Below are 12,967 nucleotides of genomic sequence, written 5' to 3' on the forward strand. Positions count from 1 at the left end.
AGGTCGGCAGTTCGAATCCCCGCAACAGGGTGAGCTCCTGTTGCTCAGTCCCAGCTTCTGCCAACCTAGCAGTTCAAAAGCACACCAAAAAGTGCAAGTAGATAAATAGGTACCGCTCCGGCGGGAAGGTAAACAGTGTTTCCATGCACTGCTCTGGTTTCGGTGTTCTGTTGCACCAGACACTGCTTTGTCATGCTGGCCACATGACCCGGAAAAACAGTCTGTGGACAAACGCTGGCTCCCTCGGCCTGTAAAGCGAGATGAGCGCCGCAACCCCAGAGTCGTCTGCGACTGGACTTAACTGTCAGGGGTCCTTTACCTTTAATGGAAGGAAGCACTTGCCACCAGGCCCTGGTGGTGGTTGAGAAGTAAGATACAATACTGTGATGAAAAAGTAAGCATGGATACTGTTCAAACCTTTGAGGATTTGTATACTTTTGCCAATTTACAGAATCAACTAACCATATCTATGTATTCTTATTTTTAATAAATTGCTATTTTGTTTTCTGCATAATTTCCGCATATGCCTTTGCTCAAATTTCCCATAGCCTCTTTCAGCAGTCCCAATTACTTGTTTGTGGGAACTTGGGAGTACACTTGTAGAAAGAGCATTTTGCATCTTTTCTAAACATATTTTATCATAGGTGCTACTTCCACAAAGAATTTTGAATTCCTAGTAGTGATGTAAGTTGTGGGGGGGGGGGAGACTTTTAGGGGTGATAACAGATTTTGATTTTGCCGATTTATTTTATCAGACAAGCTGTGCTAAACCACTTAACCGTTTAACATGCACACAAGTGCCCAATACAGCCATGACAATATTGACAGTTGTAGTAGTAATTTTTTGTGTCAGGTTAGGCTTCGTTCCTGATTCTATTATTTCAGTCCTCGGCACCACTGGCTACTAAACATTTTCAAGACGTTGCCTAGAACCAGAACAGACGTGATTTTTCGTGATTTATTTATTTAGATGCATCTGAGGGAGAGACTGGTCGCAAGCAACCATCAGGAGAACAGCATGACTCCTCCACAGGGGCGAAATAGTGCCAGGTCACCCTTGGGAGGAACGTTCGGCCCCGCCAGGGAGGTGGGGGGGGGGAGACGCGCGCGCCTCCTAACGGCTTCTTGCTCTCCGCCTCCCGTTGCGCGCGCCACGCGAGAGCGGGAAGGAAAGCGGGCGGGAAGGAGGAAAAGGAGGGGAGGGGAAGCCCTCAAGATTCGGCCGGACTCCAACTCCCACAATGCCTCGCAGCCAGGCAGCGCTACCCGCTGAGTGTGAGCACAGCTCATTGGCGAGAAGTCCGCAGCGGCCCTGGCCCTATCAGCTCCCCTCTCATTGTGCGGTAGCAGCAACCGACGTACACACATTAAGCAGGGATCAGCCCAGGCTCAGTGTCCCCGAGGGGCTGTTCTGTGCGCTTCCTCCTCTTCCTCCTGCCGCTGCTGAGTCCCTCCTGGGTTTCTGTGCCTGCCGTACAGAGCGGAGGAAAGAGCCATGAATCTGGGGTAAGAAGAGCCCTCTTCTCCCTGCGCTGGTTTGGTGGGTGGGTGGGTCGGTGGCTGGCAGGCAGGCAGGCAGTCGCGTGTGTCATGTACGTGGCTCCCTCCTTGTGGTCACCACGGAGAGGCTTCCTTTTGAACCTTTCGAGGGGGGGCACGAGGCACAAGCCCCGGACCCCAGAACCTGAAGCCTCCCACCCATGAAATAACCGACAAGGTTATTGCGCCGCCAGTTACTGTGTGTCACAATCTGTGCACACCTGGACAAAGGATGGGTGCTGTGGGAGCTTCAAGACCTGCTTCGTGTCCGGGTTGCCTTACAACTCCCCCAGCACACGCGATTCTCTCTCTCTCTTACACACACACACACACACATATATATATATATATATATATGCTTTCGTAGATATATATATATATATATACACACACACACACACACGCACCGGCGTGCATCTTAGAAAGTGTTACCCTCTAAAAACCTTCCAATAAATTTTGGTGACACAGTTTACTAGTGGTACCTCCGGTTACATACGCTTCCGGTTACAGACTCCGCTAACCCAAAAAATTACCTCGGGTTAACAACTTTGCTTCAGGATGAGAACAGAAATCGGGCTCTGGCAGCGCAGCGACAGCAGGAGGCCCCATTAGCTAAAGTGGTGCTTCAGGTTAAGAACAGTTTCAGGTTAAGAACGGACCTCCGGAACGAATTAAGTACTTAACCTGAGGTACCACTGTACTCATTTGCTATAAAAACGAGCTAGGAGGTTTCTGTACATATGTGCACTCCCACAAGATGTAGTGATGGCCATCAGGTCAGGTGGCTTTCAAAGGGGATTAGACAAATTAACGGGAGGATAAAGCTGCCAATGGTTTCTAGCCATGATGGTGGTATTTTACCTCCACTGTAGGAGGCAACTCGCCTCTGAATTCCGGTTTTTGTGAATTGCAAGTGGGGATACATTCTATATCCTTCTAAATGTGTTGGGGGGCGGTTATTGTTTTGCTTTGTTTCTTTTTCTGTTTATATTTATTTTTTGTTCTTATCTTGTATTTTTATACTGTGAACTACCCTGAGCTCTTCAGGTGAATGGTGGTATACTACTACTACTACAACAACTAATAATAATAATAATAATAATAATAATAATAATGTGCTCAGGTTCTGCTTGCAAACTTCCCATGTTTGTCCAAGGTGAACTACATGGGACTTTGATCTGATCCAGCAGGCTTTTTTAATGTTTACACTACCCCCAGTCTAACACAGCTAGATTTCCCAGAAGCCATTAAAATAAATCTATTTAGATATGCCTAATACCCGTGCTGGATTTAGGCTCTTATGTGTAAGGTGCCAATTTGGGAACTGGTGAGCAGCAGTTAATGGAGGAAAACCTTCAGTCATTGATGGCCCAAGCTGTTCCCACCTGTCCCACACCTGACATCACACCTAACATCAGGTGTGGGGCAGGTAACACTACAGCAGCAGGGAACAACCAGGAGCATTAGAGTGTGCTCAAAATAGTTCCTCCTTTTAAATATGGCACCAAATGCAGATCATTGAATAATCAGCTCCACTTGGCGCTCCCAACTGATGCAGGTTCCAAAGTGGAGCAAACTGCAGTTGCAAGTGAGACTTGCATTCATCCCTGAATTCATATTCAGTGCTGACCACAAGCCTGCAGCTGACCAGAGTTACGAAGTGGAGGTCATTGCTGCTTCAAGTGGTGCTTGGATTTTCCTTTGCCAGCACAGTTTGAATCCAAGGAAGAAATAAAAGAATAGGGAGCACACTCCCATTTTTTCCTTTGACGTTACGCCATCTGACTTCATGGTGATGTTGGGTGATTTACCGGTTGGTGGCTCTGCCCGTCTGTCAAAATGGTCCATGAGGTGGGGGTGGGGAGTTCAGGTTGCAGCCCCTCTTTTCTATTCTAATCTGGTTTCATTCCTGCTTTAGGGATGGTCACCCTGGTGGATGAGTTATGCTGGGAAATGGATTGGAGCTACAACCAGTGGGTTTCTTTACCACTGAACATGCTGTCCTTTATTTCCAGTATTTCTAAGCAGCCTTTCAAGACTAGCCCTACCAAGCTGGTTTACATATAACTTATATACTTTTTCTAATAAAATTTAAAACATTAAAAACATGTTGCAGAATTTAAATACAGTAAGCTTGCAATTTAAATGGGATTATGTTCCATGGATTGTGCCTAAAGGCAAAATAATGTATAGTCAATACACATTGGGCTCAGTGACAGTTGGGATTCCCAAAGTTTTTTTCCCCTGACACCCCACCCCCTTTCTGCTCCCTATTTATTTATTTATTTATTTATTTTCACCACCTGCATAAAGCTGAATGTGCACAACTTCAGTGTGTGTAAGTTGTGGATTTACTGTATACAATTCAGTAAATGCCCAATAAATCCTCTGGAAACAGACTTCGGAACAAAACTTTTCAATTAAAAGCAAAGGAAAACAGATGAGCTGTCTCAAAAACCTGTGCCAGGAAGGGACTATCATAGAGCCCCCTCTGTAATAGCCCAATCTCTAGTTTTCACCCTCTGACCCAGTTGACTTGGCTGGGCCTAGAATGCATGACATTACAGTGGCTACAGTAGTCTCAGAAGGTGGTGCTGTGTTGGAGAGGGTGTCCTGTTCTACTCCATGTGTCTACATTTGCTTATAAGGTTCATCAAGTTTCCATCTTCTCCCTTTTGCTCTTTAATGGCAGTGTTTCATTTGATGGCAGTGTTTAGTTTATATCTTTACTGTTGTGACACTATTTAAATTGGAAATGGTTGTCATTGGTTCATGATTACTGTGTAAAAATTATGCTCTGTCTTTCCCCATCAAAATTACAATTATAGACACATTTTACTTTCTTTTATATTACAGGGATGGTTTAAAGCTTGAAACTGAAATACTGGATGGAAAACCAAGACTGATAGTGGCGCCTTGTGGTATGATTACTTTTATGTATAATGGTCGATATTAAGATTTACTATAGTCTTTGTATAGACAAAATGAGTTTCATAACAGACTTTTAAATACATGCGTGAGATGTGTTCTATTCGAACCACAAACTACTGTGGTTTGATTACACCAGCACATAGGCATTGTGAAGACACTGGCCACAATTCACAGAACACAACAGGTGTAGTTCTCAGGGAGTGACTATAGTTCAATGGTAGAGTATTTGCTTCCCCAGGTTTAATCCCCAGCATTTCCAGTTAAAAGAATTTTATAGCAGGCTTTATGCCTGAAACTGAAGAGCAGTGCCCGTCAAGAGTAGGCAACCCTGGTCTAGGGTTTGTGATTTAAAAAAAAATGAGAGACAGATAACTATAATAAATAATTAATTTGGGTGTACAGGAATTTTACAAAAATGTTAAGACTACAGTCCTTCATAGTTACTTGAGAATAAGCTCCTGAGTTAACCAATTCTGACTTATTTTCTTGGTTTGTTAGCAGGCATTAAGCCAGATTTCTCTGGCTTGGACATGACTGGGACTCTGGTTTAATGTAACTTAATGCTTAAGTTAGAGCACAAAAGGAAGAGGAGGGCACAAAGGAGCAATGGAGGAGCACCTCATCTAGTGCTTGTTCTCTTTGCACATAAGGGGTTTAGCCACACTGCCACTGATATTTTTTCCAGCTGATACCATTTCCCCTGTTATAAGCTGACATTGCCCTAGACCTTGTTCTCATTCTTATGTATTTTTCTTTCACAGTGAGTAAATCCAAACCAAGTGTAAAGGTAAGTTTTCTTAAAAGTGTACTTTTTATTTTGCGTAAACTGATTTTGCATTCCCTAAAGTCAGTCTTCAATGCCATATCACAAACTGCTTTTGACAGCCCCTCCAGTTGCATGAATTGGATGGCTTTTTGAAAACCCCTAATTTAAAGCCCTCTTGGGCATGCAGAATTACTTGTAAGTTTTGTTGGACTCTGGTCAAATGGCCTTTAAATTAGTTTGCGTGCTAGCATTTGTTTTAGTATTGAGATGAGAAAATAATCTGTTTTTCTGCTTGAAATTTCTGCTTGAACCTCTTGTGTTTCTCCAGTACAGCCTTCTTTGAAATAGGCTGTAATTCTAAAATTTTTTTTTCAAGAGCAGACCTACTTCCTTGGCTGGAACAACTAAAAACCATTTCATCAGCATGGCTTAGAAAAACAGCTTCAGTTTTTGGAGGGTATTCTAATAAGCTCATTATTGTTGTCTTAACAGATGTGTAATAAAAACAAAACATTTAAACATACATTGAGAACAAAACAGAATGGGCATATTCTGAAATCATTGCACACTTCCTGTGAAAAGAGTGAATGTTTTACGAAACAGAAAGTGGGATCAAGACTGTCCCTGACAAAAGATGGGAAGAATAGTGAAACTTTGATATCTACTAAGGATTCATCCAAAGAACCTTGCAATAAAGACAGCACCTTTATCATTCAAAAAGAGAACACAACTGCAAAGCCAGGTAACACCAGAATTTCAATTAAGAAACCTCCGGAATCAAACAAGAAACTCAAAAAACATCCTGTTTCCATCGAGGAGCTAAGGGACAATTTGGTATGTTTAACGCAACAGCAGCTTGAACAGATTTTGATGGCTGTAAAAGAAGCAACTACAGGAACCTCTCAGCTTCAGGATGAAAAGAAGGAAAAAAGAAGTAAGATATTTAATTTCTACACAGAACCAAATTATTTTCTGATTACTTTAAAATAAGCCTAATGCTTGGAAAGTAATGAGATGCTTACATCAAAATAAAACGATCAAATAAGCCACTGTTGGATCAAAACCTGGAAAATTATGAATGGCTTTTCAGTGGTTCTCATAGCCTTATTATTTATTTAGTGAAATATATGGTCCATTGTTTGGGCTTAGGAAAGAAGTCATGTTTCATTTAAATTTAGATCATAATGCAGTTTGATTCTTGTTGTGATGTCCTCCTAAAGGTCTGATATGGAATACTGTATTATCTAATTTGTACTGTACTTATTCACAGTATAGTAGACTGGTTTTCAGAAGTTATTTGCATTTATCTGAATTCATTTTGGTGTAAACTTTTAAAAATATTGCTCTTATTTCTGTGAATCTCTAAATGCTATAAAATAGGTCTTTCCCAACCAAGTTAAATCATGTAAGTTCTTAGTACCAACTAATATACCTTGTGCTTCCTACCTTACCAGATTCTGACTGACATAAAACTTTGCTAGGTTGGAGAAAGGTCTGAAAATGCATTCTTACAATACAGTCAAATTACTGTCTAATCAGCTGTATGTCCCATGTGTTAAGTGGGACTTATTCCCAAGTAAGTGGCTCTAGGTTTGCAACTAGCCACTCATAGAGCTTAATGGTACTTTACACTTGTGATGAAAATAGTATCTAGTTTATATTTGTGCCTGCTTTCAACTTCAGAGCTGGTCCATATTTTGCAGGCTTTCCTGCAATAATCTACATCATCATTAAATGGGAAGATTTAGGTCCCTGCTTCTGTTTTTATGTGCCATTCACAATAGATGTCAATGTAATGTACTTGAATTTTTCCATTTAAATTCAGAGTTTAAAAAGTAACTGAGTTGGTTCACAGGCATAAGCATGCTGAATATTCCAAAAACACATTAATGCACCAGTGTTTCATTTGCAAGTAAATATGGTTAGAAGTCCTGGCATCACTGTTTCATCAGAAAAGGGATTTAGGGATATCTCCCTTAAGTAAAAACAGCAACATTGGATGTAACCCTAAATATAATTTAGCTGACTTTTAATGGTTTCTGAAAGGATTGTACATAGGCTAGGAAATAAGGACAAACTCTACCGCAGCATTAATTTTCAAAGGTACTTTTTCTTTTCCAGTAACAAACAGTGCAGATAGCAACATTCCTGCTAATCAGACCACAGAAGAAAACATAATGGGATTACTCCAAAAGGCTGGTGATGTTCCATCTGTTCCAAGTGAACATAGTTTCATTTCAAACAAAAACCAAGGACTATCCAAGCAGGCTGAACAGAAAGCTATCGCGTATGTAGGTCTTTTAAACTCAAATTCAGATTATTTGAAATTTTTAAATAATATGAATGCTTTGAAAAAGACTGCTTCATGATGTACAGTGGATAGACCCTTTTACACAGCATAATACCGTATTGGCCCGAATATAAGACACACTTTCCCCCCAAATTCTGACCATGAAAAGTTTAAGTGCGGCTTATATTCACAACTTTATGGTATGCAGCCAGGAGTGCGAGGCCAACAGCGCCAGGAGCGCGCGTAGTCCCGCGTTCTCTCCCCCAAGGTCAGGAAGGGAGAGAGAGAGGAAGGTGAAAGGCCACCGGCAACGTAGCCCGGCTCCCCCCCTACCCAGTATGCAGCCAGGAGCAGCGAGGAATGGAGCGGCTTATAGTCGGGTATTTTTTCTTTTTTTCCTTTCCCCCCTCCAATTTTAAAGGTGCAGCTTATATTCAGGCCAGTACGGTATATAGCGCCCAGCCCTATAGAATTATATAGGAATACTTGCATGAAAACCTATGGGGCTTTGTCATTTAACTCGTGCTAACAGAAGCCAGTGCAAGGATGCCCACTAGTGCAATCTCCTCCCCAGATCTACTGAGGAAGGTTGGGCAAACACCCTAAACAGCATGCAGGGAGAGGAGAGGGGAGAGCATTATGCTGGGCAAGCAGAAATGCTTGCGCTGATAGAATGATCTCCTTAGTGCTAAGGTTGAACACAATCCTATATCTCCAACTATACATCCTGGTCACTTGAACACTACATATGATCGGATGCTCTTGGATGCAGTTATTGAGGATATTATGCAAATGAACATAGACACTAGTTTCATTTGGTCCTTTATTTTTTAGTCAAATATTTACAGTGCGATGCCAATCATTTGTACATGGACATAAGTCCTGTTGGATTCAGTAGGGCTTATTCAGAGTTAAGTGGGGTTAGGAATGCAGCCTTAGTCTGTTTCTTTAGTGGGGAGTTACTAGGCAAGTAGCTAGTCAAAAGATACTGTATTTGATATACCCTGTACCAAGTTGGAAGTGCTGTAAGGATTATATCAACATGAGCCTGTCTGGAGTCTCCCATCTCTGATTCTATCATTCTCAAATGGTTGGATTCAGACTTCACCTTCCAGGAGGGCTTTTCATGCAGTGGAGAGATTATACAGGGGGAATTAACTTTAACCATTTCCCTTCTCCTCAACATCCTGGAACAGGGTGGGAGATGGTGCTAAGTACTGCTAAGCAGGCTGAGGCTGGTGGGAAGAATCAGTTAAAGTAGCCTCATCCCCACTTCCTGCTGGAGAGCAAAAACTAGAGTCAACCCAATATGATTAGCAGTTACTTTAATAACTGAGCTTTAAAACCTCTTTGATTTTCTTCAGCAGGAATTCGTGGAAACCAGCTGATATATTTAGTGCTTTGGGAGAAAGAGAAAGGGACAAAACCTTATTAGATGCGAAGAAGTCTCAGTGGAAGAAGGAACTAGGTACAGTGTAATTAACTGCATTTCTATAGCTTACAATTGTTAAACAGCCACCTCATTTTACAAATAGATATTGTTGCTGTAGTTAACTGCATACAAGGGGGTGGAATATGATCAATCTGCAAGCCAAGCTTTATAGGCTAGTGGTGTTTTTTGTGCTATTAATGCGATATTTAAAGTAAAGGACCTTGACGTTTAAACATTTTCATTTCTCCCCACTTAGTTGTATGTGTCAAGCAAATAAAAATAACTGTTACCTAAAGTATATGCAATTTTTATGAGCCTTCAAACTGATGTAACTACAAGACTGAACCGCAGTGACTGTTTAAATTTCCACTTAGGGCCATATTGGATGTGACGCCATTCAGTCAGTTAGTGTGAATGGTTTATTTAGAAGTAAATTGCAAGTTCCAAAGGCAATTTTAGTAAAGGTAAAGGTACCCCTGACCATTAGGTCCAGTCGCGGATGACTCTGGGATTGCGGCGCTCATCTTGCTCTATAGGCTGAGGGAGCCGGTGTTTGTCCGCAGACAGCTTCCGGGTCATGTGGCCAGCATGACTAAGCCACTTCTGGCAAACCAGAGCAGCGCATGGAAACGTCATTTACCTTCCCGCCAGAGCGGTACCTATTTATCTACTTGCACCTTGACATGCTTTCGAACTGCTAGGCGGGCAGGAGCTGGGACCGAGCAATGGGAGCTCACCCTGTCATGGGGATTTGAATTGCCAACCTTCCGATCGGCAAGCCCTAGGCTCTGTGGTTTAGACCACAGCGCCACCCACGTCCCCATAAGGCAATTTTACACAGTGCAAATGGAAGGTGTGGAAGGACCAAACTGGAATGGGGCTTCAGTAGGCTTCCAATGGTTAAAACCTGTGTAAATATGGATTGGGGCCCCAGCATGCAGTTCACTTAGCAAATGCACAGAGAACGTTGTCAAACTGAGTAAATGGTTTCTTCTCTGGTTATGGGTAGATTCTTCATTGTTCTCCATATGTAAGATGGAGATAAAAATACTGACCTCTGCAGAGTGGTTCTAAGTATTAACGGGGGTGGGGTGGGGGGAATGAAATACATATTGGTGCATTTTCCAGGCAGTAATTCTTATTGATTTCTTCTAAGATATGTGTTCTTTGAATCACAGCCTTAAAGTGCTATATAAATTGTACTGCTCTGAAATTTAGAAGACAGGGCATTTTTTCTCCTTCTAATCAGTGATTTTTAGAACTCACTTAATTCTAAGCTATTTGGGAGGGGGGCAAACGTTTTTTTCCTTCAGTTTTTATTTGCTGCATTCTCTGCCATCATTTCCCATTGGTGAGAGTTTCTGAACTTAGAGCAAATCTCTCTCATTTTTAAAAAGAAATTGTCAAAGTCTGGTTATTTTTAGTTAACTTACACTATGATTTCCCTGGGTGACACTCACTGGTGACTGTTCGCTGACAGAAGGGGAATAATCAGTGGAGTGGGGAGGTCGGCAATTGTTGGTGGTTCTCCCAGCAGCCTGTGCCCTGCTTTAAATCTCCTCTAGAGGGTTGGGACCCACAGAGCAGATGATTTTTCTGAGGGGAGGGGGATGAGATACTCCAGGAAGGAAGAGGAGATAATTGAAAATTTCATCCCTCTCTGTTCTGTTGATGCATTCCCCTGTGTTTTCAGATGGTCACATTTGGTTACCACTCTGTATTTTTTTAAAAGCTTAATATTTCTCCTTTTGGCAATGTGGTTATTTGTATTTAGTGGCTGTGTTTGCACATTGTGATAAACCATGATTTAGCATGACAGGAATGAGCCTAGGCGAGGCATGCATTTATGCACTGCCCCTCCCTTCCCCTGGTGCACCTGCAAGGAGCTTGGAAACTTTTCTTTCTGCGTTTGATTAATTGTAGTTTGTCATGTCATCCAAACCTAACAAACTGGTTGATCTTAACTGGTTTGTTTAGAACCAGCACCACATAAAGCTACATTGCAGTTAGCAAAAAAACACCAGAAACAAAAGCTTTCAATCTGCCGCATGACAGAGAGGGAGGACTGATCCTGGCCCAGGCTTCTTCTTGGCAGATCCACTGTCACAGTGGATATTGTGACATCCAGAATGAGCCAATGAGACATTACACTGATGATTTCTCTCATTTAAAGATGAACAGATAGCTTTCAAGAAGAAACTGAAAGAAACTTTGGAAACAGAGTCCAAATATCACCTGAGGCAGAAAATGGATACAGTAAGCTGTTGCTTCGACAAGGGGCAAATGACTCAGGTAGAAATAAACAAACCATTTTGTTCAATGCAATAAATGTTGCTTATATTTTTGCCAATATTGTAATTCCATCCTGTGCTGTTATCTAAAATATATGCCTGCCTTTTTGTGTTTAGTTGTACACACTGATACATCTTTAGAGAAGGCAAATAATTTGGAGGTTCCATGTCCTATTGCAAATATATTTGCAGGCCCATCTTAAAGAAATTCCTCTCCCTTTATGAAGTTCTCTCGCAAAGGCATTTAGAATTAATTGCAATTCCTAATGCACAGTGGTGGTGATGGGTGTGTGCGTATTTTTTAACTGGACAAAATTGAATAATATATAATTGCATGAAACATGTTTACATTTTAACACCAATGGAAAAAAGCAGTTCATTTGAAGTCACCAAGATACTTTGTTTGTAGATGGCATTTTCAGATGACTTCAGTGCTGCAACGGAAGATACCCACATTTGTAGAACTTTGACCACTGAGGCTAGTGAAACTTCACCCAGTGTTTCAAGTGGCCAAACTGGACAGTTTTCTAGTTTCAGTTCTCCTGATTTACCAGCTGCTATTCGAACAGCATTTGTGTTAGGGGTAAGAATTTATTTGCATGCAGTGTTTCACATTTTTAAACCTTAAATTTTGGGCAGTGCATTTCTCTGCTTTTGGAATGTGGCTTTCAGGAGCTTGGCTGAGTAGGCATCATTCAGAGGTGCCTTAAGTAGCATTAGGACACTGGTAGAATTATTTAACCCACTTAGGATTGGAAGTAGAATCCAACATGTCAGATCAGACTTGAGGGGTTGCCTGCCGTCCTTTTGTCATAGGCTATTCTCAATTACCTTTACCTTTATTCTCAATTGGGAAATATTATCTCTCCAGTATGGTAGAATGTTAGATGTGTGGAGGCTGAAATTAACTTCATTTTAATAACTATCAAGACAGTACTAATATTATTTTACTCAAAAGTATATTTAAGAAAGATGTCATTTATTCTAGTTACGTAAAAGGACATGAAATGCTCTGCTGGGATCCATTCTATAAAACCAGCTTGCCTTAACTTTTATAAGGAAATTGTCATGGGACAACTGTGTTCCCTTTACTTTGTCTGCATTTCCAAAAAAGAAGATAACACACTCGCCAAATACTACTTTTAAAATTTATTGTGAGCCAGGAAATTGCTCATGGATTTTAGCTGTTTCTTAAGGACAGAATCACATGTGATGTGCATCCAGTAACTACAGCCCATAGAAATCTGGTCTCCCTCTAGTGTTGGGGTCCCCATATGCACTATAAATAGCGCCAATAGCAGACCTTAAACAGCGGTTAAAAATTGCATGGCAGTGATGTGATCAAGACCCAGTTTTAAAATTGTTGCTCTGATTATTCAAACACATGCATGTACATACCTGTACAGAGTGTCCCACTTTTATAGTGTAAAGCCCAAATACTAATCAAATGGATTAATCTGAGAGTAAATGGAAGTAAAAGATGTTGCCTTTTTCTTTTAGGAAGCGACACCAGTAGAGCATCCTTTTAGTGCTGTAAAACGTGAGCAGCAGAAGAAGTGGCTTGAAGAACTTGATAAACAAAAAGAAGCTGACAGACTACGAAAACTTGAAGAAAAGTGTAATTTATCCAAGGTAGCTGTGGTCTATGAAGGGTAATAATTTGAAATGAGAAATGGTTTATGTTGTCCATGTCTTTCACTCTGGCCCAGTTAATAAAA

The 12,967-nt window shown here is 41.3% G+C and overlaps 1 protein-coding gene across 4 annotated transcripts in view; it reads left to right on the forward strand.

Moving 5' to 3' along the window:
• The first annotated feature begins 1,309 nt into the window (after positions 1 to 1,309).
• Positions 1,310 to 12,967, forward strand: part of CCDC66 (coiled-coil domain containing 66) — a 40,428-nt gene continuing 28,770 nt past the window's right edge. The window contains exons 1-9 of one of the 4 annotated variants that reach the window (XM_028719091.2): positions 1,312 to 1,506; positions 4,396 to 4,460; positions 5,232 to 5,257; positions 5,729 to 6,170; positions 7,358 to 7,523; positions 8,891 to 8,994; positions 11,132 to 11,250; positions 11,659 to 11,832; positions 12,750 to 12,881. In XM_028719091.2, the coding sequence (XP_028574924.2) occupies positions 1,496 to 1,506; positions 4,396 to 4,460; positions 5,232 to 5,257; positions 5,729 to 6,170; positions 7,358 to 7,523; positions 8,891 to 8,994; positions 11,132 to 11,250; positions 11,659 to 11,832; positions 12,750 to 12,881 (1,239 nt within the window). In that variant the 5' untranslated portion in view covers positions 1,312 to 1,495. Of the gene's footprint in view, positions 1,507 to 4,395; positions 4,461 to 5,231; positions 5,258 to 5,728; positions 6,171 to 7,357; positions 7,524 to 8,890; positions 8,995 to 11,131; positions 11,251 to 11,658; positions 11,833 to 12,749; positions 12,882 to 12,967 lie in introns of all 4 variants that reach the window. The other 3 variants (XM_028719092.2, XM_077924935.1, XM_028719093.2) reach the window with 3 other exon arrangements.

Source organism: Podarcis muralis, chromosome 2, assembly GCF_964188315.1.
Source record: "Podarcis muralis chromosome 2, rPodMur119.hap1.1, whole genome shotgun sequence".
NCBI lineage: Eukaryota > Metazoa > Chordata > Lepidosauria > Squamata > Lacertidae > Podarcis > Podarcis muralis.